The 27,814-nt window shown below is 44.3% G+C and overlaps 1 protein-coding gene across 1 annotated transcript in view; it reads left to right on the top strand.

Moving 5' to 3' along the window:
* The first annotated feature begins 225 nt into the window (after positions 1-225).
* Positions 226-27,814, top strand: part of Fbn1 (fibrillin 1) — a 215,568-nt gene continuing 187,979 nt past the window's right edge. The window contains exon 1 of the mRNA XM_059261299.1: positions 226-412. Coding sequence (XP_059117282.1) covers positions 249-412 — 164 coding nt within the window. The 5' untranslated portion in view covers positions 226-248. The remainder of the gene's footprint in view (positions 413-27,814) is intronic.

The raw sequence follows: 27,814 nt of genomic DNA, 5'->3' as shown, positions 1-27,814 counted from the left end.
GGCGGGGACTGCGAGCTCCAGCATCCCAGAGCCCTGAGTGTTTCCCCCCCGCCCGCCTTGGGGACTTGTCTGTGTTGCAGGGCAAGGGCTGCCCGAAGCGGGAGCAGCGTCGGGAAAAGAAAGCGGTAGGAGCCAGGCGAGGACACCCCTGCGGCGGGACAGCAGGACCAGCGGGACCCCGGAGGCTCGGGGCGCTGGAAGGCGCAGCGGCGGCGGCGGCGGCGGCGCGAGTAGCGGCCGGCGGCACCATGCGGCGAGGCGGGCTGCTGGAGGTCGCGCTGGCGTTCGCCCTGCTCCTCGCGTCCTATACGAGCCATGGGGCGGACGCTAATCTGGAGGCTGGGAACCTGAAGGAGACTAGAGCCAACCGGGCCAAGAGAAGAGGCGGTGGAGGACACGATGCGCTGAAAGGGTAAGGGAAACGCTCAGCTGCTTCGCCCTTCTTGGACTTTAAGACCCACAGCAATTGACAGGGCGGGTTCTGGCCGGTAGAGGACCCCGGGTGAGACCTCCTGGGGGCCGCCTGGAAGTGCCAAGATTCCTTGGTCACCACCGCTTGTTCAGATAAATCGCCTTGTTCCTGCCCCAGAGGAGGGGTCCTGGCTGGAGGGAGTCCTGGCCCATTGTTGAGGCAGATTTGGGGAGGCGAGAAGGGCTCCTTGTGGAAGAAGGGGAGGAGCTGAAACCCAGAGAAAGGGAGAAGCCCACTGCTTTTGCTGCATACCAATTCCGGCAGAGTGCAGGCAGAAGTGCTTTCCGTGTGGGTATCAGCTGTTTGGGAAGCAGCGAGGAAAGGAAGACTCCAGAGACCAAGACAAGACGCATGGTCATGCTCATGAAAATCAGGGCTGTGCGCTCCCTTCCAGAAGTCTTCCCTGGAAGTCTGCAGGGCAAAGGTTTCTGAGAACTAGCGTCTGGACTGTGTGAGCTCTGCATGTCACTGCTGGAGTGATGTCGCTGTGGCTGGCCCTAAACGGGTTGATGTGGTGTCTACTTGGAAAACCCTTGTACCACCAGCTTCCCACACCCTAGTGTTTTAGCAATTTAAATTAGACAGGTTGGCTGTCTGAGGCTTGGCCGTTTCGGAAGCTGAGGGAGAGTGGAAATGCAGTTCCTTTAAGATTTTTTAAACTCCTAATAATACCAGTCTCCGAGATTAAGTTCAAGCCTCTATAGAAGTGGTCGGATGGAAATTCATGGCCACTCTTCTCTCCCTTGGAGGAACCTGCTCAGTGACCCCAGGCAGTGCATATGCTGAGGTTTCTTGTCATTTTCAGGGTACTTTTCCCCTGAGTGGTCTGTAACTTATGTGGCCCCAGATGTCATGATGAAGGTGTTCACTGTATTGTGTGTGTGTGTGTGTGTGTGTGTCCGTCCGAAGGGGGGCTGTTTTGTGTGTATGTAGTGAATCTTGTGTTTGAATGGCTTCAGTACAAGAAGCAGAAGTGGGGTCTATGGAACAGTTTTTGAGTCTTTGTCTGGACGAGGGACCAGATGAGCATCAGTGCAAAGCGCTTATGCTGTGGTAATACGTTTGTGATTGTTTGATCCCCCCAAATAGCTAGAATCAGTTCTGTCTTGACCTTTGTGGGAAACAGACCCAGAATTCCAACAACATTGGCAATAAAATCTACTGATCCCGACCAAGCATCAGACAACAGTTGCCCTGGGTAGAAGGCTGGTAGAGAGTTCAGTAAATGGGTGGAAAAGCTGATTTTAACATGTTTCAAGAGGGCTTTGTTTGGCTCAGCATTTTTCTTTCAAACTCTAATTCTGGTGCATACTATCATTTTAGTATCTATTGTGATGGCATTGCTCACATCTATACAAACATAAATGCACATATACATATGTGTACATATAAATGAGAGATTATAGTTTTTATAAATCTTTTTTTAACCCATAGTATTAGTAGAACAGCCATTATGAGCATTCCTAGTTCTTATGTTATCTATAAGGTTTTCTGTCTCTATTTCTATGTATAGATGTGGTAAAATAATTTTAAAGGATATACAATTAAAAGTATTTCCCTCCTACATCTCAGATACCTCAATTATATATTTTACATATATTATATATTATTGTATATATTATATATATACATAGCCACATATGCATTGCATATATGCGTGTTATATACACACACATATATGAACATATATGTGTGCACCTTTTTTTTTACTATGTGGATGTACTGTATATAATGTGGGCCTTCACTTTTTATACATCTTCAGTGTATCCATCTGTTAACATGTGTTCTCTTGGCTTGTAGATTCCCATGATACTGTGGAATAGGTCGCAAATGACAGCTCTTGAGATTATAATAAATATTTTGCTATTAACAACATCTTTCTGTATACTTACATGTATGTGCATAAGCTTATCTGTGGCACAAAGAAATATAGGTAGAGCTGCTGGGTCAAGGTTTTCTTACAGATTCTAAACGTACTACTCATTCTGATGCGGATTTTGAAGTCTCTTTGCTCACTGCCGTTAGTCTCACAGGATGGTCTTTCAGCCGTGCTGTGCTGCGTAAACCATCAGAAGAGCAGGCCGTGCACGGCATTTGCACAGTTGTGACTTAAAGCTTCTGTGTGTGCTCACTAAAGTTGTCTAGTTCAAAACTAACCCCTGACTGTGCTGATACCTGCTCGCTGCTTTGATGGACATGCTGGGCTTCTGAAGTGGAGGTGGTCTGTAGTCCCCAAGGCTATGACTTTTGACACCTCGCTGGCATCCATGCACCGATGTCTGGCATACGGTGTCCTGTTGCCTTTGGCTTTTCCTCTGATGTGACAGACGCTGGCCTTAAGACCTGTGTGTGTCCTTTTCCTGTCCTCTCCCTCGCTCTGCAGACTGGCAGGCCCGGCTTCCCTCACTAGGTGTGCCGCCCCAGCTGGCTTCTCCCCTGCATCCCAGGGCAGGTGCTGTCTCCCTTTTTCTCTTCTCACTGGGCAGCAAAAGTTGTTCCACTGTGGAAATTTAAGGATCCTTAAAATTTTTTCCCAGCTTTTGCTGTGTTTTCTTAGTAAGTTGCCAATTTCTGCTTTTACAGGAAATCCTCTATTTTTTTTTTTGAAAATTTAAAAAGATGGAATCAATGTGTTCTCCATTTACTCAGCAAAAACAATGTTTTTCCTCAATTTTTCCAGTGAAAATTTGCATGTTTATTTATTTTTACATTCTGCTTATTTATTATATGTGTGTGTGCAATACAGTGTGTGTGTGTGTGTGTGTGTGTGTGTGTGTGTGTGTGTGTGTGTGTACACAGAGGACAACTTGCAGACGTCCATTCTCTTACTCCGTCATTAGGTTCTGGGTATTGATCTCAGGCTGACATGCTTGGCTGTAGGCACCTTTACCTGTTACAGAGCTGACCCACTGGCCCAGAGTTTGCAAGTTTAAAAATCGTTTTCCAATAGTAAACACCTACAGTAGTTTTCTTTTGTCTGGCCATTGCTTAACATGTGTGAAATGACTTGAGAAATAATGCAGTCCTAACTCTGCGTTTCAGCTCATAGGAATTTTCTCGGCTACACTTTAATACTGCAATTAGTCAAAAAAAAAAAATGGACGATGGCTCAGTAACACACACCACCACCACCACACCACCACCACCACCACCACCAGTACTGCCACCACCAGCAACACCACCACCACCATCACCAATAAATCAATTCTAGTTAGAAAGCAATAGTTATACACCCTTTCTTTATGATTGCCTTATTGCTTTAACGCCCAAATAAGGAAATATTACAGTTTCATGTCAAAGGGAAACATTCCTTAAACTGAAACTTCTTTTCCCAAGTCTCCAGTAACAGGGAATGAGTCTTGTGTCCCTGTTGCTGGTTCATGAGTTTACAGGCTGACAGGTTGATAAGCTGACAGGCTGACAGGTTGATAGATTTATAGTTGACAGGCACAGGAGTCCCATTGTGGTTTACAAAGTTTGTCCCCCTTCTCATGCTTCTTTCGGGTCTTTGTTTATTTGTTTACATTGTTCAGAGTTCTTATTACCAGAAAAACACATATGAAACAGTTCACAGCCAGGGTAGATTATGTGATGGCAAACTCCAAACTTCTTAATTATACGGAAGTCTTTCTTAACGAAATTGGATGGGGAGAACATAGGATTTGACTCAGAGCTCACTTGACTCACAAAAACAACTTGAAGACTCATCTGAAGTCACAGTCTCCTCCTTACACATGGGGGAAGCCCCTGACAATGGCATCTTTGATTTTCACATTAATGAGAAGAGGAAGCTAATAGATTGGGACACGATTTAAAAAACAGATTTTCTTAAGCTGAGGTTTATGTAATTCCACATTTTAAATAAAAAGAGATGAAATATTTATTTGATTTTTTCATCTATGCCTTTTGGACAAAGAGATAATTTAAAGAAATGAGTAAGCTGTTAATGAGGTAAATGAATAAAAACATACGTCAACATATACAATATCATGATTTGAGAGGGGAAGTGAATGGAAGTACAGCCCTATCTTTACACTTAATTGGAATTTTAAATAATATTGAAAGATTCCCTTGTTAAAAAAATCATAGCATTATATTTATAACCTATAATTACTCAAACAAAATGCTAAACAATTAAAATATACATTCAAAACCAAATAATTTACCCAAGACACTCTGGGAGCTTTAGCTTTGGTTTTCAATGTGAATGCTTTTTTGGAAGACAAGTAAACTATTTTAACAATTTCTTTGATTCTAGACACTGCCCAGCAAATAGGCTTACTTTAACAGCATTCTTTGAGAAAGCTGAAATCAATAATATATCAAGCCTGTCCTAAAAGGTCTGTGAACATTTGTTGTTTCATAATTATTAAAACGTGATTGTCTCTTGTGTGGTTATGTATGGGGATGTGTGTGTGTTCTTGTGTGTGTGGGTGTAACATGTGTATGGGTGCACAGGGACGTATTGGACATGTATATGGAGGCCAGAGGTCTGCTTGGGGTGTCATTCCTCAGGAGCCATCCACCTTATGTTTTGAAGCCCAATTTCTCCCGAGGGTCTGGAGTTCTCTGAGTAGGTTACACTGACAGTCAGTCCAGTAAGCGCCAGAGAATCATCTGTCTCTGCCTCCTGGTGCTGGGGTTACAGGTCTGCACTGCCTGTCTGGCTTTTTAAGTTGGTGCTAGGGATGGAACCGAAGCCCTCATTTTACTGTGAGAGCTATCTCCCTAACCCCTAGACTCGATTTCCATTTCCCACTAATTTGTAAAATCGTCCAAGAGGCAAGAGTCAAATAACAAGCATTTTACCACTAATATCATTAAATGATTCTCAAAGAATCACTAATTCCAGAAGCCTCGATTGACCAGTCTTTACTTAGCTGAGTGGAACACCAGAGATGTGTAGTGCATGGCTTGGAAGGGGCTTCATAGTTTACAGAAGACCAAGAACCACTAACAGAGAAGCAGCCGAAGGCACAGGGTCTGGTGTTAGGCTAACCAGCCACAGCTGCAGCACCAATGTGCCTTGATTTGATGGAGCTCAGCCCTGATAAATGCTGCCAAGGACTTGGAGTCATATATTGGTCATTCGCGGGAGGGGGAAATCAAAACTCAAAATGTGAAGTATAGTTTTCACTAAACATGTACCCATTTCACAGCATTATAAAGTAAGAAGATCATATCTCTATACAGTGGCTCAGGACCCTGTGTAATAATACTGTATGAAGTGTTGCTTCAATAGCGTTTCTGACAGACACTGCTCTATATATGTTCTCTGTATAGTAGTTCACCTAATCCACACTGTGTCTCTAAGGTGGGCCATTTAATCCATTCCTCCTGACGAACATGAGCAGTGCTTTAATATTCAAGTTTCTTCATTAATTAATTTTAGTTATGGTTTTGATTTCTTGTGTCAGTGGGCTAAGATATAAGATGCATGACTAAGATATTGGTGAAATTCCATTAAACATTTCTAATATTCTTTAGTAAGAGTTTAAAAATCCTAAGTATGGTTAACCTTATTACTTAGTTAAATAAAAATGTTTTCTGAGACTTCAGTCAGACATTAATAGAACAGAAAGGATCATAAGATGTCAGGGTCATCAGGGACCTTGGATGGTGCATGTATTATATTTTAATATTAGGGCTGTATTTTCACTAAGGTGGAACTAACTATCACAGGCACAACCTTCTGCACTTTCCAGTTTCTGAGCTGAGAGTATTATGTATTATTTATATCATCCAGAATCTCTTGTTTTCAAATTCTGTGTAAGAAATGTTTCTTAGGTAGAGTTATGCAACATATATCTCTTTTCAGGGAGGCCGATGTGTATCTCACATTCTTGCTGGCAAAATGAATTATTTAATTATTTGCTTCTTTTTTTTTTTTTTAACATTTCTTACCTGCAAACTCACAGACAATTTTTAAATATTAAATCAAGCAATTATTATTAAAATAGCAAGCTTTGGTGCATCCATGATGATTGCGCTTTGACAATATTAATCCCTTAATGCACAACTCCTTATGAGGGAGATTAAACGTCTTTGCACATTGAACAGGTTGCAGACAAACAAAAACAAAAACAAAGAATGTAGAGGTCCAGTCATTACCCTAGGGAAATCAACTAGAGTTAGGAAACCTGGCTTCACAAACTTTTAACTTAGCATTTTGTTGCTTCTCGGCTAAATTAAGTTTTTTGTTTTTTTTTTTTCTTTTGTTTTGTTTTTCGAGACAGGGTTTCTCTGTGTAGCTTTGAGCCTTTCCTGGAACTCACTTGGTAGCCCAGGCTGGCCTCGAACTCACAGAGATCCGCCTGCCTCTGCCTCCCGAGTGCTGGGATTAAAGGCGTGCGCCACCACCGCCCGGCGTAAATTAAGTTTTATAGCTGGTAAATTTCTTTCTTTTATCCTCTTGACACCTTCTTCCCCTGGAACATTCTCCTGTGGGCACAACTCAACATTTGTTGAAGGTGTCTCCTGTTACAGGCCAACAGAAGCACTGTTGGAAAGGGATTAATCAGAAAAGATGCGATAGTAAAAGTTCCCTGGTCTGCAGACGGTGGACCAAGCTGTGTTTGAGAAGGAAGTTTTATTGCCACATAGCCCGGACACCTGAGTGCGCGTTACCCTGCCCATCTTTGCAGCACTTGAGTGCTGTAGCTCTGACAGACATGACAGACTAGAAAAACCGAAATATTTGCTGTTTGGCCCTTTTCAGAGAGTTCCACAGCCTCTGGTTGTACAATAAAATGGTGGCTGTCCACCACAACCGAGAACCCCTCAAGGATGGGGAGGTAGATGCCGCGTGTATTTTATTTCTCTAAGGATTCTTAGGAACCGGGCATAAGGTTTCAGATCAATTTTGATGGACTGACTGGGTAAGGCCAATTATATAAATTAGGGGTTATGGAAATTTGACATAACGGGGAAAGATTGAGGGAAAAAGACACAAGGGGAAGAGGATTTGAAGTGTTTGGGATGGTGGGTCATTGGGCACAGCGGGCAGAGTTTGTGCTAAGGGATCTGACTGGCACTGTGAAGTGTGGTCTGAGGGTTGACACCTTGTGAGCCTGCACAAAGAGATGATGCCATTCAGGGCAGAGAGGGGTCAGCGGAAACATCGTGTTCCTGACTATTGTGAAGATGAGCCAAGCTCCAGGGTGGCTGCGGGATCAGCCCTGTGTTACCGAAGCAGTGGTGTGAAAGCCATGTGGTTAGTGCAGGGAGACCAGAGGCAGGGAGTTTAAGGAGCAGTGTGGGGTTCAGATAGAATAGATGGTGGTCTGAGCAAAGGCAGGGGGCTTGATGATGATGAAGAAGAGGCTCAGTTGCCCTAGACACAACAGAGGTGGTACAACTGAGCAGTTGGTGTGAAGAGGCAAAGGGGAGGAGGCATTTAGAATGCTCTTATCTACCTAGAAATGAGAATTCCTCACACATGAAGACATAATGGCCCATCTCCGAGAAAAGAACAGGACACAGATCACCCTGGGCTACCCACTCCCAGGAGATACCAACTCTCATTCATGTTTTGACTGTCTTTTGCTATGTAAGAAGTCATTTCGAACAACTTTATGGCTTCTCAGTTCTGTGGGTCAGGAATTTAGAGGTGTCTCTGCACCTCATAGTGTCTGTTGGTCAGGGTGAGTGATAGCAGGGTGCTTCCGTGTAAGTGCAGGGCTGCCACTCTGTTTACCTTAGTGTGACTTATCTAAATAGAGAGAAATAAGTTTGGCTCTGGTGAGGGTTTCTCGGGTTTTAATTCTCTCCCATGTAGTCTCCTGCCTGGGACTGCCCCTTAAGCTTGAAGCCTTTAAGTGTGTTTTTGTCAATGGGAAAACTGAGCCCCTGATTCAGTTGGTAGGCCTTGTTCAAGGTTGCATCTGTTGGGGCTATCTCTTGGTGGCATGTTGGAACCCCATATCTCTAATGTAGTATGACTCAAATGGCTTCAGGCTGGCTGGCTGGCTTGGATGGGCTCATGTAGAGTGTTGACTGAGTTCCTCAGCTCACTTCCTGTGGTCTCCGACTGTCCTCCATTGGTGGCCTTTCTGCACGATCTCCCAGAAACAAAGTCAGCCTCTTTATGCAGAGGTTCTGGATCTCCCTCCCATGCGCATGAAAATGGAAGCCACTAGATTCTGCTCAAACTTAACCTGTAACTGTATGCCCTGGAATTCCATGGGAGTTGCAGGCTGCCTTTGTTAGAGTTTTATTGCTGTGAAGAGACACCATGACCACAGTAGCTCTTATGAAGGAAAACATTTAATTGGGGCTGGCTTACAGTTTCAGAGGTTTAGTCCATTATCATCATGGCAGGAAGTATGGTGATATCCAGGCAGATATGTGCTGGAGAATGAGCTGAGAGTTCTACATCTTGATCTGCAGACAGCAGAAGGAGACTGCCACACTAGGCGTAGCTTGAACATATATGAGATCTCAAAGCCTGCCTCTCCAATGACACACTTCCTCCAACAAGGCCGCACCTACTCTACCAAAGCAACACCTCCTAATAGTGCCACTCCCTGTGGGCCAAGCATTCAAACACATGAGTCTTTGGGGGCTACTCCTGTTCAAACCGTCACACAGGCTTTGCCCAGATTCAAGGGCATGGACAGCAGATGCTGCCTTTGTATGTGAGGAGCAGTGTGCTCTGCAGTGTAAGGGGGAACTCTTGTGACCACTGTTGGGGACGAGTAAGCAGAATGAAGCAATGGACTTCGAGGGGGATAATGCAATATTTCAGTTTAATTCCAGCTTGATCTAGTCTGCCTGGCCTTGTTCTCCATAGACGGTGAGGATGTGGACTTGTCATTGTATTTGGCTGTGTGATGTCTGAATAAAAATGCTCCATGGATAGCATGGCAGCACAGTTCAGTTGGATCAGCATTTAAGAGCAGTACTCTTTCCTCATGCACAGCTCCCCGCTGAAATCACATGTGGCCATCAGAAATGAGATTACAGTCAATGACCGGGTGCATTTATTTACATATGAGCGCTAAAAACACAGACCCCCCCCTTCCCTTTAGAGTGGTTGATGTGCAACCATTCTGGTTTATTAACTTAAATATTCAGCATTTTTGTGCTTGCTCCTACAGGGATTTTACCTTCAATTTTATTTATTTTTTCAGCCACATTTTTCTACATTTGTTGGATAATCGTCCCATTTTGTTTTTGTTTATGTTTTGGTGTTGGAACCAGGGGTTGTAAAAATAACCAACTATAGGTCTGCAGTTGCCCGTGGAGCTGAGGCTGTCAAGGAGCTGAGCTGCCTCACGCTTGTCTAAAAGGAGTGGCCACATTGTCACGGAAGAAAACCAGATCGGACGGGTTGTGCCAACTCTACCCCACGGCAAATCTGGCTTTAAGTTTCCTGTGACTTTGCAACTTTCTCAACTAAGTGGTATTTTTGGTTGAAGTTATCACTCAGTCTGTTTACTCAGCCCCCTCAGAGCAGAAGGGAGAAAGGAAAATTCCCCATCTCCACCATTTCCAGCCAGAAATGTATTCCAGACAGGGCAGGCAGGGTGGGAGAACTGCCCCCTTAGACAAGTGGTTTGGGTCAGTGTTTTGGAGGGCTGTGAATTCCTAGACCATCAGTCATACTCACATTCAAATATACACATCGAATTCCAAATATAGTATCGCCGTTTATGACACTGGTGTCGGGAGACAGGATTTATGTCAGCCCTATGGATACACTTGGTCTGTTGTTAAGTTTTATGACAATCTCTATATTAATAAAGCGCCCATTCCCAAGGACGATTTTCTTTTTTGTTTTTTCGCCTTTTCCTCATCACTATCTTTGTTCCTCTATTCCTTCCACTTTCATCCTTTTCCTTTTTTAAAAGACACATTATCACTATGTGGTCCAGGCTGCCTTTGAACTCATGACTCTCCTGCATTGGCTTTGCCAGGCTGAGTGTGGTGACAAGCCTGTAATCCTAGGCAGAGGCCAAAAACAACAGTAACAAAGGTGGCCGCACAGAATCAGCCCAGTGCTGGGATTGCAGGCACCGCCACCCAGCCTGGATCTGCCTTAGCTTTTACATCATCATCCGGTGCTGGGATTGCAGGCACCACCTCCCAGCCTGGCTCTGCCTTAGCTTTTACATCATCATCCAGGGCTGGGATTGCAGGCACCACCTCCTAGCCTGTCTCTGCCTTAGCTTTTACATCATCATCCAGGGCTGGGATTGCAGGCCACTCAGCCTGGATCTGCCTTAGCTTTTACATCATCATCCAGGACTGGGATTGCAGGCCACCCAGCCTGGATCTGCCTTAGCTTTTACATCATCATCCAGGACTGGGATTGCAGGCACCACCTCCTAGCCTGTCTCTGCCTTAGCTTTTACATCATCATCCAGTGCTGGGATTGCAGGCCACCCAGCCTGGATCTGCCTTAGCTTTTACATCATCATTCAGGGCTGGGATTGCAGACACCACCACCCAGCCTGGATCTGCCTTAGCTTTTACATCATCATCCGGTGCTGGATTGCAGGCACCACCACCCAGCCTGGATCTGCCTTAGCTTTTACATCATCATCCAGGGCTGGGATTGCAGGCACCACCACCCAGCCTGGATCTGCCTTAGCTTTTACATCATCATCCAGTGCTGGATTGCAGACACCGCCTCCCAGCCTGGATCTGCCTTAGCTTTTACATCATCATCCAGTGCTGGGATTGCAGGCCACCCAGCCTGGATCTGCCTTAGCTTTTACATCATCATCCAGGGCTGGGATTGCAGGCACCACCACCCAGCCTGGATCTGCCTTAGCTTTTACATCATCATCCAGTGCTGGATTGCAGACACCGCCTCCCAGCCTGGATCTGCCTTAGCTTTTACATCATCATCCAGTGCTGGGATTGCAGGCCACCCAGCCTGGATCTGCCTTAGCTTTTACATCATCATCCAGGGCTGGGATTGCAGGCCACCCAGCCTGGATCTGCCTTAGCTTTTACATCATCATTCAGGGCTGGGATTGCAGGCACCACCACCCAGCCTGGATCTGCCTTAGCTTTTACATCATCATCCGGTGCTGGATTGCAGGCACCACCACCCAGCCTGGATCTGCCTTAGCTTTTACATCATCATCCAGGGCTGGGATTGCAGGCACCACCACCCAGCCTGGATCTGCCTTAGCTTTTACATCATCATCCAGGGCTGGGATTGCAGGCACCACCATCCAGCCTGGATCTGCCTTAGCTTTTACAGCATCATCCACATTGTCTTCATCTCCTCCTTCTCTTCTTTTAAAGGTAACTCTATAACTGCAGCTATAAATAAAATAGGGCAGAGAGAAATATTAGAGTTTGAAAATTAAGAAAAATAAATGCATCTTAAGTAACAGGGAAGCCTATTTATGTGGGAGACTTGGAATCTTCCAGAAGAAAAATACAAGTAAGGTTTTGTTATAGGAGGGAAGGGGGAAAGCTAAGGGAGGCTAGAGGAGAAGGTTCTGGAGTGAGAGCCTCACAGCCAAGGGCTGGGGCTGGTCAGAACAGAGGCCGAGTTTCCAGGGACAACTTCCTCACTCCTGGCAGTGACCTGTGGCCTTCAGCCTTTTTAGGGCTTCTGAAGGAGAGTCAGTCCAAGACAGAAAAGATTCCATGCAAATACCCAGAGGAATGCAGTGGGAAGGCAGGATAACCCATGGCTTATTATGCACCTGTGAATGTGGCACTGTGTAAATAGTACTGTGGGCAATGGCTGATGTCCACAGCCAGCTGTGTCCTCCCAGTGCTGATTTATAAGATTGCGTGGCCAGACCTCAACAGGATTATGTCTTTGTGAATACCTTTAAAAAGATTTCTTTAATTTTTAATCATCAGTATGCGTATGTGGCTGTGTACTTGTGAGTGCAGGTACTTAAGGAGTTCAGAAGAAGGCATGATCCTGTGAGTCACACAATGTGGGTGCTGGGAGACAAACTCAGATCTCTGTAATAGGTGCTCTGAACTGCTGCGCTCACTCTCCAGCCCCTTTGGGAATACCTTTAAAGTCTTTCTTGGTGGCATTTGTGAAAAGCATGTTTACAAATGAGTTAGAGAGAGATGAATTTTAGGAGCATTTAGATGCTAGCCAAGACCCAGAGAAGGGCCGTTCAAAAGCACCCGTGGTACAGATTTTTGTAGCTAGAATTTTCCTGCCTTGCCCACAGTCAGGACAAATCTTTGTCACCCGCCAGTCCCACAGCTGCTCAGACCCAACCAAGTAAACACAGAGACTTATATTGCTTACAAACTGTATGGCCATGGCAGGCTTCTTGCTAACTGTTCTTATAGCTTAAATTAATCCATTTCCATAAATCTATACCTTGCCACATGGCTCGTGGTTTACTGGCATCTTCACATGCTGCTTGTCATGGTGGTGGCTGGCAGTGACTCCTTCCACCTTCCTGTTCTTTCTTTTCTCCTCTATTAGTTCCGCCTATACTTCCTGCCTAGCCACTGGCCAATCAGTGTTTTATTTATTGACCAATCAGAGCAATTTGACATACAGACCATCCCACAGCAGATTTTCTTCTTTATGTCATAGCTGTAGAAACCACAGAGGGACAGATCTGGTTTAAGTGGAAGCATGATGTTGGGTAGTGCATCACGTCTTTCTGTGTTCATATTCTGGAGAGTTGACTGTTGTCTTCAGGTCTTCTAATATTCTAGGTATGAGATAACCTCTGACATAGTGAGCATGGCACTTTCCTTCTTTTCTTTCCCTCCCTCCCGTCTCTGTCCCTTCCCCTCCCCCCACACCTCTCTCTCTTCTATCTTTCTGGAAACATGGTCTCACTATGTATACTAGGCTGACCTTGAACTTGCTATATAGACCATACTAGCCTAGAACTTTCTGTATAGACCAGGCTAGCTTTGAACTTGTCAGCCATCCCCTTGCCTCTGCCTCACAAGTGATGAGATTGTAAGTGTGTGACATGATGCCCAAGTGTACTTGAGTTCTTTCTTCCCTCCCTCTCTTTCTTTCTTTCTTTCTTTCTTTCTTTCTTTCTTTCTTTCTTTCTTTCTTTCTCTCTTTCTTTCTCTCTCTCTCTCTCTCTCTCTTTCTCTCTCTCTCTCTCTCTTTCTCTCTCTCTCTCTCTCTCTTTCTCTCTCTCTCTCTCTCTCTCTCTCTCTCTCTCTCTCTCTCTCTCCCTCCTTCCTCCCTCCCTCTCTCTTTCTTTCTTTCTTTCTTTCTTTCTTTCTTCTCTTTCTTTCTTTCTTTCTTTCTTTCTTTCTTTCTTTCTTTCTTTCACAGTGTGATCAGTATCTCACTAGGCGACACTTGGTAGGAGAGCACTCTGTAGTAGTTTTTAGATATTTGCTTTACCTGCCCATCAATGAAAGGCTCCATTAAGTAGTCTTGGGAGGAAGAAGGGTTTCTAAAGGAGCCTAGTTTAATAAAGGCATCAGGGAGAGAGTTAGACGAAAGGAAAGCAGGAGCCATCTCTGGGAGTCGAAGGAGTGATTCGCCCCTCTGTGTCCCCACCCCACCCTCATACTTCTAATTGACAGGTGAGGGATCTGGAGATCTGGCATGGGCTAAGACAATTCTGGATTGCAGTTAAGCACAATCTTTTCCTTTATAACTTGCATATTCAGTTATCCAGTTACTGATTTATGCAGTTAGACTCTATGAGATAAATATGCCAACATGAAAACATTGTTTTGAATTCTTGCATTTTCTTCTGTAGCCCCCCATAAGTCTAGAGAACACCTGCTTAATTTTAATAACAATTTTATTGAGCATTAGCTGTGTTTGAGTTGGACTGAATCCTTAGCTTTCAGAATGAACACACTTCTCAAGCCATTGATAGTACTCTTCAACAATTCTGGACAGACCTACCATTTAGAATAGCTTTCTCTATGCATATGGGTAAAGTCAGAGAGGATGTGGACAAGGGCCAGGCAAGGGGAGAATTGACATACACCCTTCAAGTCCACAAGTAGTTTTTAATCTCCCCCGACTGCTGCTGTTTCACACCCGAGAGTTTAGGCCCCTGCCCTCGAGTTTGCAAATTGTATATCCCATTACCACCCTGTGAGCGCTCTACTCCCCAGGGCCACACAGTGGACGTTTTAGCTGGAATCCGAGAAAGTGTCTGAACATTTCCTGCAGAGTTGGCTAGGAGTGATTTGGCAGTTCAGTCATAAAACCCCAGAGCTGGTGGCTAGGGGATATGCTATAATTACCTCACACTGTTTCCTGTTTGAGCCTGGTTGTGGGTAATGGGGTAGAGTGGTATTGCTTGTGGGACTATATTTTAAAAGATAGAGGAGTCATTTTCAATGAACACTAATCACCGTTGGCCATGCTTTCAGGGAGGCTTGGGAATGTGGGGATAGACATGCTTGGGTCAGATCCTGGCTCCACTACCTACTGGGAAGAAACCTCAGACAAGTGGCGTGACCTCTGTAAGCCTCATTTATTACCTTGTAAACAAAATTATAGCACACACCTTTTTGTGTTGTCCAAGATTTAATGACACGGTGCAGGACACATTCCTACTACAGTGCCTGGTGTGTCCCCGTGTGGCAACGAGGGTGGATAGAATGCTATTATAGGTAACCAAATGACAATCAACATTTATTTAAAAACAATAAAAAATATAAAAGCAAATATGAGTATTTTCTATGCTTCATCAACTTCCAGGAGAAAAATGAACCTAAAATAAAATAAGTATTTCCTTTAAAACTTTGAATTTTTTTCTGTACTCTTATAAAAATATGTAAGTCATTGTATCCTTTTGTAAGCAGTCTAGACATGGCTGAACATTTGAAAGCAAGACTCTAGGTGTGTTTGAGCTCAGGCTGACTCATCTTCTCATGTTTTTTTCCTTGAAAACAAATGATTACACCTTCTCACTCACTGAAGTGTCAGGAAACGTTGGGGATTCCTTGCTGAGTGATGCCATCCTGCACATTTTATATTCCCTGTGACTGTAAACTATGACCACTTCCAGGTACAGAAAAGCCCAAATCCATCCCCTCTAGGCCTAACACAGACCAATGTCTTTCCCTTCAAATGCATTTCTTAATGAATGGGTTCATCACTGAGAAAGATAGAGGGTGTTTGTGAGAATGGATTGTGGCCGGCACGCTTAAGGACTTGCACAGGTCTGCTCAAGCTGTTTGTTCTTGGGTTCCCCATCTGGTCAGCATCCTCCTCACAATGGTTAGTTCTCATCAGTTGTTGGAGATGGTTGGCTTGGACTCTTGTCATTTCCAGTCTGGGTCTTGGTCTCTCTGAGGACTACTGAGGCATACACTAGATATAAATGATTTGTCAAGGGAAAGAAGGAAGAAAACAAGCAAGGAGTTGATGGACTATCAAAGACTGTGGCAGTCAGGATGGACCCGATGATACCGCAAAGTCGCCGTTTAACTCTTCAATGTGAGGACTGTCAGGTTTGTACAGACCTAGGGAGGAAGAGGCAGGGACATCTTAGCTTCCCATTTCTCAATTAAAAGTCAGACTTGGGGCAGGGGAGATGGTGCCACAGGTGAGAGCGCTTATTTTTCATCATGAGGACCCGAGTTCAAATCCCCAGAGCCCACACAGGAAGCTGAGTATGGGTGCATACACCTGATGGAGAATTGCTGGTGCTTGTTGACCACCAGCCCAGCTCAGGTTTAGTGGGTGACCCCGTTTCAAGGGAGTCAGTGGAGAGTAATAGAGAAGGACACTCGATGTCCCCTCTAGCTTCTGCATGTATGGGCATGGGAACCTATGTCTATATGCATCCACAGGCATATCACACACAGGTATACTGCACTTACACAACTTACATGCACACACACACACACACACACACACACACACACACACACACACACGAACTCATGTAGTTAATCTTGTTTTATCTACTTCTCCTGCCGCCATGAATTATTTTGAAGTGAACCCCTGAAACATTCTTTTGTGTGTCTGAGTGTTGGTGTGGGTATTTACGTTTATGAAGAGGCCAGAGAACAACCTTGGGGGCCGTTCATTAGATGACACCCACCCCTTTTATTTTATTGGATTGAGGTTTCTCCTTTTCATCAAAACTTGCAAAGTAACCTAGACTGACTAGCCAGCAAGCCCCAGGGACCTTCCTATGTGCTGTTCCCCAGCTCTGAGATTATGAACACACGCTACTGTACCTTGCCTCGAAAGCAGGTACTGGGGATCCAACAAGGTCCCCACGTTCCCATGCAAGCATTTTATAGACAGCACTCTTTCTACATGCCCACCACATTTCGTATATTTGTTAATATTTCAACCTCTAAAAGGTGAGACTTCCTCAAGAAACATAAATACAACACCAATATCATATTTAACATTGGTTTTTAAATATTATATCTGGTGAGTTTTAAAATCTCCTTAATTAAGTCATACTTTTTATTTTTATAGTTCATTGAAATTGGAGTCTAAATAAAGTCCATATTTTGTAATTGGTTTATGCATCCTTTATGTATTTTTTAAAGATTTATTTATTTATTATGTTTACAGTGTTCTGCCTGCATGTGTCCCTGCATGCCAGAAAAGGGTGCCAGATCTCATTACAGATGGTTGTGAGCCACCATGTGGTTGCTGGGAATTGAACTCAGGACCTCTGAAAGGGCAGTCAGTGCTCTTAACTTCTAAGCCATCTCTCCAGCACCCTTTATGTATTTTTTAAAATGCAGATTGGCTCTCTCTCATTTTCTTCTGATAATCTACTTCTAGAAGAAAGTGGCAGCAGCAGGGCTGCTCACAGTGCCAGTCTGCCAACCTGTACTGGTCATCTGAAAAGAAGGATGTGTCTAGGGGTAAAGTCACTAGGCACTGAGAACATTCTTCAGTGCAACTGGCGTCTTTCCATTGTAAGACTTTCTCAGTGCAGAAAGGTGACTTCCGTTCCAGCCCAGACTCCTTGCATGACTGGAGGTTGGTAGTATCTAGACTGTGGGCCACTCTTCGAGTGTGCTGCTATGGCGCCTTTCCTAGCCTAGGCACTGCGTTCCTCTGATGTGGGCTTATTGTGTTTGCTGTGAACTCTGCAAACTTTTTGTTAAGAAGACTTGATAAATGGGTTGTGCTGTTTTTCTAGGAAGCACTTTTATAATGCAAGTCTTTCCCTCCATGACTTTAGCCATCGATGTTCATCTTCTAGAACCACTGATTTATTCAGGAAATGTTCTTATTCTGCCATTCTTTGCTTGTTTATTAATGCTGTAAAGCTTGTAAAGTAGTTTTGAATGTACACTCAAGGTTCATAGCCAGCCAAGTTTGCTTTTTTGATCCATGACCCTAAGGGATATGGAAAAATTGCAAAACATGGAATAGTAATGATTGGCTATCACAAGACTGAAGACTGTGGGAAGTTTCTAAAGGGTGAACTTGGCACTTGAGGGGCAAATGAAAGGAGATAACTCTGTGGAGGTCTATTCCATAGCCAGAATCCTTTGGTTCCTTGATCTTCTATAACTGTCAAAATGGAAACAAAGTTTTATTTTATTTTAAAATTAGTTAATTTTGAGAAAGGGTCTTGCCATGTAGTTCTGGGTGACCTTAGTCATCTGAGTACACTATGTAGCCCAGGCTATACTCAAACTCATGGTAATCCTCCTGTCTCAGTCTCTTGACTACTGTGATTACAGATATGCAGCACCACTCTGGTTTAGTTTTATTTTAAGAGAAGGAATTTCACACAAGGATGCTATAAAGAGTTGGCAACTGTTTTTCACTACAGTTGGAAAGAAGAGGGTTTTAACATAAATTTCACTCAGTGTCCAGAAGGAAATGTTTATACCCTCATTTCAGCATTTCTGCCTCAGGAGTTGAGATGGTTTCAATAAAAATGTCCCCCATAGAGAGTGGCACTATTAGGAGGTGTGGCCTTGTTGGAGTAGGTGTGGCCTTGTTGGAGTAGGTGTGGCCTTGTTGGAGGAAGTGTGTCACTAGGGGTGGGCTTTGAAGTCTCAGATGCTCAAGCCAGGCCCAGCAATTCACTACTTTCCTGCTGTCCGCCAATCCGGATGTAGAACTCCCAGCTTCCTCTCCAGCACCATGTCTGCCTGTGTGCCGCCATGCTTCCTGCCACGATGATAATGGCCAAAACTTCTGAACAGTGAGCCAGCCCCAGTTAAATGCTGTCCTTTACAAGAGTTGCCATTGGTCATGGTGTCTCCTCAAAGCAATAGAAACCATAACTAACTAATGCCTGAGTATAACTTTCGTGATTTGGATGAGAGATTGCAAAATCCACCGGCACAGCCAGCCTCTCTTAGTAAAGGACACGAGAGCCAGAGCCATCCAGGATCTTCCTTGAGTGTTGGTGAGGGTAGTGTGTGCCTGTGCCAGGTACACTGTCAGTGTGAGGGCTGCATCTTGCAGATGGACATTGTTCCCAAAGGCTGGAGGCATGTCTACCATCCGTTGGAAAAAAAAATCTCTCAGGAGATACCAGGGCTCTATTTTTTGTTTGTTTGTTTGTTTGTTTGTTTGTTTGTTTTTGGTTTTTTTTCCAGTGGGTATGACTACAAAGATTTGGAAACTCCAGAGGCATGTGGATGAATAATGTCACATTAGTCAGTGGACATTGCTTTGTTGAAGCTTTGCATTTAGTTTTCATTCAAATGATTTGTAGTTTGAAATATAAATACTGTCCCACGTGTCTTGGCCCTGGCACCTGTAGAGGACAATGCTGCTATCACCTGGGTGAGAGAAAGCTTTCATGTTGGATTTTAGGGGAGATCTGTGATGCTGGAAGTGGGTAGGGACTCTCATGAAATGGGTCACCACGACTTCATGAGGCCCACTGTGTTCCTAAGCAAGGTTAGCTAGCTGCCAGGTCACTGGGCAGTGTGCCTGCCTCTACTTTTCCAAAGACAAGTCAAACTCAGTGCTCAAGTGGGTGTCAGTGGGCATTTTGGAACCAGCTGAGAGCAGATTTTGAATCATTATATTGCCTCCTACCCACCCAGACACTTGTGGCATGTTCCTCAAACCCTTACCATTTGAGAGTTGGCTAACACTTTTTTTTAATCAGGGGAGCTGGCCGTGTACTCACCCTGCAGGAACTATGTTAGTAACAGAAACACGGATCTATTCCCTTCACATCAACCCCACCACAACACACGTTGTATAATCAGTCTAAAAAGAAGTGGGTTTTGTTTGTTTTGTTTTGCAGACCTAATAAAAGAAAACCAGAGCACAAAACTGTTGCACAGATTAGTGAAAAGCAAGATACATCTTCTTTGGACTATTAGAGAAACATCTTTCTGCTCTTTGCTCCAAAGCTCTTCAGCACGAATCTGGCAATGTTTTATTCATAAATTCTTTTGCCTTTTACTTGGTGATTTAAGTCTCCATAGTGTAGCCTTTAAAACAAGTTATGTCCTTAGTCTAGTTTTTCCATTTCCTCATCTGCAAATGAGCAGGGCAGTGTGTTTTTCTGATAGGGTTCGGGGGAAAAACTCATTTTGTAAGTTATAATGTTCACCCAAATTTGCTAATTACTGTTTTTATTTTGTAGCATGACATGACAGGAGCTGGATAAATCACTAATTTAATCAATCCCCTTAAAATGTACATTGCTTTTATTGCTTTTCCATATGCATATATGAAAATGATTACAACTTTACTTTTAATTGTAAGGGTGAAAAAAGAGCTGTCAGGTTTTAGACCATAACAGTACCAGGTGCTAGCTTCAGTGAAATAATTGTGCTAACTGGAAGCCCCTCGAGACTCCTGTGGTCAAGCTCTGCCATACAGAAAAAAAAGCCCCAAGATCAGGCCTCAGAATCCCACCAGTCCCTCAGCTTTCCCCAAGATCAGGCCCCAGATTCCCACTAATCCCAGGCCACCCTGGAAAGCTCCGCCTCTAAGAAACCCTATATAAGCCTGCACCCTGCTCAGTTCTCTGCTGATTCTCTCCTGGACAGAGGTAGCTACTCTCTTGTATCCTTCCCAATAAATATTAAGTGAGGTTTGTTGTGTGGTGTGACTTGGTGGTGTTCCTTGACTCCCAATTGACAGGATACTTTCTCCTTCAGAGCTGTGACACTCATACTAACTGTGAACCTTTACCTAACTTCCTCTGACTTTTTAGAAACTTAATGTGAGGATCTTTGAACATCTGATACCCCCAATTCCCTCCACCCTCCATCCCCGTGCCTCAGGTTATAAGGACAAACCAAAGTTCCATTCCATCACAACTCACCTTGGGGAACCAAAAAAAGTATTGGGCTTGTTTATAGATCATAGGTGAGGGGCCACTGACAGCAGCATGGTGACCCCAAGGCAGCTATACTAGAAGTCCTCACCTAGCATGAATGATGGCTTCTCTACGGCAATGCACGTGGAACCCTTTCTCCTGGTCTGCCCCAGCCTGTGTTCTCCGGGCCCATACTATTACATGGCCAAGTTTCCTTCAGGTTCCCTGCTATGGAATGTTTCCCACAAAACATTGTAAGCTGTGGTTATGTTCCCAGGGCAGTCCACAATGGTCTATTTAGCTGATAAAGTAGCTGAGAGCCTGCTGTTTGTCTAGTCTGGGGACCAAACCACCACCTAGTCACACTCTTTCTCTTGGGAAGGCGGTTCCAACCTTCGGATACCAATAGACAGAAAGGAAGTTTTAGGGCCCCAATCTGCTCAGCAGCCAGGAGCTGCCAGCATTCAGAACTAAAGCTTGGAATCACCTTGCACTCCTATAATCCCTGCTTCCTCTAAGCTGGACCCATAGCTGCTTTCCCTGGGGCGTCAAGAACCCTCTGAAAAGATCATCTCACCAGGCAGAACTCTTGGTGTGAGATTTTCTGCAAAGTGTGAGAACCCTGGTTTGTCTTAATTCCCCAGTTCAAGTACGGGAGATACCAAGGATGTGGGAACAGGGGATTTCATATGCTACCCCAGACTGCCCAGCCCTTCAAGGCTCCCATTAGCCCTTTCTGTTTATCTGATGTTTTCAGTCATTTCTACAATTTCATCTACCATAGCTCTGGCTTCAGGAGTGAAAACAAACATCAATGAGTTTGTGATGGCCAACCTCGAGCTCAGTGGGTAAAGTCCAGGGTCGCAGGACTCTGAAAAGTAGCCCCTTCATGATGCTACTGGTCTACTCTTCTCAGAGGTTTGAGAGATACAAGTTTGAGACTGCCTGTTTTTCTGTTTTTTTTTTGTTTTTTTTTTTTTTTTAGGCAAGTGTTCCTTACCCCTCAAGGGCTAACTAGTTCCTGCTTTGGGGCTAAAATTCCTCTGTCTGTGAACTTGATGTGAGCTCTTTTCATGTGTCCAGAGACAAACCACACTCCAGAGGATAGGCCCCAGAGCATAGCAAATTAATTGTTTTCTGCTTGGACTTTGGGAGAGACTCAGGTGGCCCAGGCATCTGAGCAGAGTCCTGTGTTCTTAGGACTATTTATTCCAGAGAACCAGAAGCAGAAAGTGCTCGGCGCCTCAGAGGAATCAGGACCTGCCGCACCTAGAGACTTTCTTTAAACATCTGGACCGCTGCTTTTCACGGCCCAGCTTCAGATTTCCTGTTATAATGAACCTCGGGGACATTTTGAGCTTTAAATTCTTTCTTTCTTTCCCCCAAGAAAAACACTTTCATGTGGATGTTCCAGTCGCCGAGAGAGGTCCTAAAAGGATTAAATTAGCTGTCAGTTGAGAGTGGCCTCCCAGGTTTGAAGAGCTGTTTGTGTCTCCACCTTCCAGGGCTGTATGGGCCAGGAGTGAGGGCCTGGTGTGTGTCCCCTGTGAATAGCATCTTGCCTCTCAGGGCACATTCATTGCAATCAATGAACAAGTACTGATGCATAGTCACTTCATTGAACTCCATTTTCAATCCTTTCCCTTGCCTTTTGCCTAATTATCCTGCCCCCATCACAGGGTACCTACCATATTACATCTTACATTTAGTCAGTATGGCTTTTTAAGCCACAGAGAACGTTTAAGCTCTATCTTGTTAGTAATGACTGTGGCACCACTGAGGATGGTCACGTGTTTCATAGAATGCCCCTTAATTGGAATCCTTTCATGATTTCGGTCATGTTGGGACAGATGTGTTTTGAGGGATGAGAGCACAGAGCTGGTTCCATGCTTGGCACATCACACTCTTGATCGGCTTTGTGATTTGGGGCGAAGTGGCGAGTTGATCATGTATCTGATTTACATGGTGGTGAACTTGCCGGCTACACAAGAAGGTGAGCTATGTGATCTTGGATTCAGGGAGTTGAAGGTGGTAAGAAAACATTGCATTCTAGATATCCTGAAAATGGACACTAAGGAGAGAAGAAAAGGGTAGGGTCTAAGAGAAGGAGGGAAGGAGGCCGAAATGGAAGGAAGGGAAGGAGGAGAAAAAGACACCAGGCCGTAGTTTGGGGAGAGAAGACACTGGCGTCACTAGTTGACTGGCGCCAGAGAAAATAAGCAGGGGGCAAAGGATTAAAACCAGAGCATTAACTAGTCTTTCTGTTTGTTTTTAGGTTGTTGTAGAATAGTATTTTTGATGATTTTTGTTAAGAAAAGGTTCTTGAAGTAAATTGGAGAGGTTGGTTGGCTTGTACCTTCCAAGTAGGAAGTCAGGGTTGTCTGTGTCCTGGGTCGTGTCGGCTCAGACAAGCCAGAAGTGTGTCTCTGATCCCGAGTGTCTGGCTGAGGCCTGAGGCGGTCATGGAAGCTGCCTCCATTACTCACACTGTTGTGACTGGCAGATGGGCTGGAACAGTTACATGTGGTATTCACATCATTGCAGACTTGACCTCTGCTTTCAGCCCAGAGGATCAGGATAAAGGTGTTAAAATAACAAAGGGAGGTGGCTGGGATGGGAGAAGCATGCTGGGCTGTGTGCTTTATGATGTGTAGTTGACTGTAGATGGAACCACTTCCGGTGTTTTTATTGCTCCACAATCTAGGACAGTTTGGAGCGTGAAAGGCTCTAACTCTGGAGCTGTATGATATTAAGATATGATCTTGGTACATGTCACATGGGTCCTGGGCACCCTTTGTTACATGACAGTACAGATTTCTTGACTCTTCTTTGTGTTTATACTCAGTGGTCAAAGTGTGTTTCTTTAGAGGTCAAAATAGCATGTAACTTGTGGCACAGAGTCAGCCTCATTTGCCCTTACCTTAAGCAAGTATCTAATTGCTGCAGAGGCTGGGAAACTCTTACATGAAATAAAAGCCCTCTGACTTTGTTTTTATTACACCCACCCTATTTGGAAAAGGCTTTGCACTTAGGAGAGGAAGCAGAAGGCTATCTTGCTGTTAGACAGGCCAAACTTGCAGAAGTGGGTTCTGGCTAGAGGAATGTGGACATCTGCAGACATCTTGCACAGAGGCCAATTCCTGCAATGATGTGGTCAGACGTGGTAGGGCCCAGCTGTTTGCTCTGCTGAGAGAGGCTTTAGTTAGCCCACACAGCCTCCAAGTGCTGTGTCTGAACTGGCTCCAACAGCAAGCCTGTTGAGGCTCACCATCCCCCAGGGTAATGGAGTTGGGGAAGAGAAGTTACAGATGAAGACCTAACTATTTTTTTTTTAAAGTATCCCAATGATGAAGTAGTATATATACACATTCCCCTCTTATTCCATGGACAGTAAGAATACAGGTAAAAACCAATTTATCCCTTATCTCTAGTCTATCAGTAGACATGTTGTGACTTTTATTATCATTGAGTAGAATATCATCTTCCTTTCTGAATATATCTGTGCCCTAATTTGTTGGTTAAGAGAATAGACCCAAGTGCAGACTTCCTGAGTTCAGATTCACCCATGACGCATTTCTAAGATACGGGATGTTGGTAGTTGGTTTAACCTTCCTGAGGCCCTAATTTCCTCCGAGTAGAAGATAATAATAACAGTACTCACCTCAAAGAGTTGCTATGAAAACATAAGAAAGGAATCCTAGAATTTAGTGGAAAGTTCTGTTCCCTCTGAATTTTAATTCTTCTTAACTTGTCAAAGGCTAATCTGCACAGAGCAGTTAGCTATGACGTTCAAGGAGATCAGATGAGAGGATGATGAAAAGAAAGAGAAAGTCATGTGCGTGCTATACTCACATTTACACAAGAGTGACTTCATTAAAAATGTGTCTTCTTTATAAATGTTGTTTGTACTGAAATCTTAGAGTAATAACCTTTATAAAGAAGACAGCCCAACGTGTCTCCTTTTACATGTCTTACTGCCTTCCAACTAAAACAAGACATTCATTAGTTTCTAGATTAGAGCTTTTTTTTTTTTTGTCTGTGTGCAAGTAGAACAAATTCTACCCAGCATGTGTAAGACATTTCCCTTAGTTCACAATTCTCCAGACTGAAGTCACAGGGAAGAAATTGTGTATCTATAACACTTTCTGTGGAGCCAAAGGAGAGACAGATTAAAAACTGTCATCCGATGATGATGTTGGTTGAAACAACTGAAAATGTAAAAGTATGCTATTTATTATAAAAGATAAAATTATTGGCTGGGCAATAGTGGAGCATGCCTTTAACCCCAGTATTCAGGAGGCAGAGGTAGAAGGATCAATGAGTTTGGGGTCAGCCAGTCTGGTCTACAAAGTGAGTACCAGGATAACCAGGGCTACACAGAGAAACCTGTCTTGAAACAACAATAACAACAACAACAACCAAAACACAAAAAAGAAAGTAAAAATAAAATTATCAAACAAAAAGTCATGATGTGAATTAAGCCAACCACAGTCCAAAATTTTGTAGATTTTAAAGAAGCTGTAGTAAAATGGTGTGATGCTCTGTTGAAGGGCTTGGAGAAGGAAGCAGGATTTTTTCCCCCTTCTAATAAAACATAATGTTCTGCTGAGAGGTGACCGCATTCACAGTTTAAAAGTAATGATGCCTTAGCTTGAAGATGAGGATCAGATTATTAGCCGAATATTCAAGATTTGAAGCATGAGCAGTGGTGTAAGGGCAGGAAGCGAGTTGCGAAGCACACGGTCTCCCCACTGCCTCCCCAGCGGTCTTTTCTGTCTTCAGTTCTCGCACATGTCTCTGTGGTGGCATCTACTACGCCTGTGCCACTGTGTCCGGACTCAGTAGCCATTGATTTCTTACAATGGAATGTGACAGCTTAGCTCATGGAGAGATGCATGCTTTATCCCCTCTGCTTCCTTTCTTTTGGTGGGGTGGTTTGATGTTTTTGTTGTTGTGGCGGGGGTGGGGTGGGGTGGGGTAGAGGATCTATCTCACTGTGTAGTCCTAGCTGGCCTAGTACTTACTATGTTGACCAGGTTGGACTCAAGAACATAACTTTTATTTGTCTGTTGTTCTTAGATACCATGTAATATTCTTAGCGCCTGTGGTTCTTGGCTCAGTCGTCTGATTTCCAAACCTTTCTTTCCAATTTGTTCCTGAATTCATGCCACCTACACCCTTATTTATTTATTAAACAAATTTAATGTCTGAGTATACTTGCAGTGTACCTGTCTGTGTGCACATGTGTAAAGGCCAGAGGAGGATGTCGAGGGCCCTGCTCTATCACTGACCCCTTCAGTCTGTTGAGACGGTGTCTCTCACTGAATGTAGAACTAGACTGGCGGCTGGCAAGCCCCCTGGATCTCCCGTCTGTGCCTGCATCAGTGCCTGGGGGCACAGGCACGTGGGTGGTTCTACCCAGCTTTTTATGGAGATTTGAACTCAGTTTCTCACCCGTGCACACCGAGAGCTCTTACCCACTGAGCCCTCTCCCCAGCTCGGTGCTGTGACTTTTACACTGTGAAGACTTAGAACACTAACTCCCTCTTCTGTAACTGTGGTAAATTCCATAGTCTTCCCTGATTTGGATGATAGAATGATTCTAAATATAGAAAAACAATGATGTTCACAGTGCTAACATTTTTTGATACCTTGGGGGAAAATCTTTTGACTATCTTGCTTTGGAGGACTGAAATGACTGACCCTGGGGCCTCTACCATTAGCTCCTTCACCGTGTTATACGTGCTGTCACTCCATAAATGGACTCATTTACGTCAGACAGTCCTGGTTTTTACTCGAAGAAACATAGCACCTTTAACCACTGGGCACCATGCAAAGGCTCAGGGGGCTTGTGAAGCCACCCAGGATTTGGTTTGGGGGCTGGACTGGATTCAACAGAGCTGTTGTAAGGGGCAGTTGATGGGGAAGGGTTGAGGCAACTGAGTTTGGCTGGACTGTCATTTTAAGCTGATAGAATTTAGAATGTTTGAGTCCCCTCCTCCCCATATCCCTGTATCCTATTTTCCTGTACATTTCCTTCCAAGCTTTTACTTGCCCAGAATGTTCTGCGTACTTAAGTTTGGGCTGCAACTTTGTCACGCGAGGGACTAAATGAGACTTCGTCACATGCAGGACTGAATGACAAGATTCATGCAGTTAAATTATGTTTTCCTAAAGCTTTAATTGTATGAGTGGTGAGAGAGTGCACGTCTCAACTCCCTCTGCTCTTAAGGGGTCACGTACATAGAAAGCCACATCCTAGGGTTTGTACCCCCAAAGCCATTGGCGGAATGAATTCCCACAGCGTATGTATGTGTACTTTGTGCATGCTTGACTCCCGTGGAAGCCAGAGGAGCATGTCTGACCCCCTGGGATAGTTGTGAGCTGCCATGTGGGTACTGAGCCTTCTCTCCTGTCTCACAGATACATTTCTAGTACACTTTGGTCTCTTTCTGAGGAAGCTGAGTAGGTGAGATGACCCCATCTGGATGGTAATGGCGCTTTGTGCTTTTATTCTCCTTCTTACCTCCAGGACCTGGATGTCCATCATTTTATGGACATGCCTGCATGCATGCCCACATGCACACACACATGCATACACACACTGGAGGCAAGGCAAACGTTATATGATCACAATGTGTGCTGAAATAAATGAAGACCAGAGAGGCCATGAATTCATGCCTCTGGAGTCTAGACACTCATACTTCACGCTGCTAGGTATGAAGTTCAAGGTTCTGTTCTGTCAGCTCAATGCTCCCCTCTGACCCTGACATCAGGCAGTCTGGAATGCATATGGTATGCTGTAGATTGTTCCAGAATTTCTAGAATTATAGAAAAGTTAAGGACAGGCACAGACTCTACCTGAGTCCCCTGCCCTGCAAGAGGTAGAGAAGGGGATAGAGTTCATGCAGGAGGGCTTTGCATCTAGATTTTGGATGTATCCCAGCTGAGAAATATGGTTTAGTCATGCAGTTGTGTTGAAGATTTATCCTTGAGGGACTGTGGTATTTATACTAGAAAGCCTCGGAATGTCTTCTGTTTTGTGAAATTGACTGTAAAACATGTGATTCTTTAAAAAACAATACTCTTTAACCTTTGAGAATTTCATATTATGTTTTTATCACACCCACCCCCCACTCCCTCCCTCCAGCTCCTCCCAGACCCCCATGTC

Source organism: Peromyscus eremicus, chromosome 4 (genome assembly GCF_949786415.1).
Source record: "Peromyscus eremicus chromosome 4, PerEre_H2_v1, whole genome shotgun sequence".
Classification (NCBI taxonomy): Eukaryota; Metazoa; Chordata; class Mammalia; order Rodentia; family Cricetidae; genus Peromyscus; species Peromyscus eremicus.
Note: the sequence above shows the minus strand (reverse complement) of the source record. Positions and strands in the feature narration are given on the sequence as shown.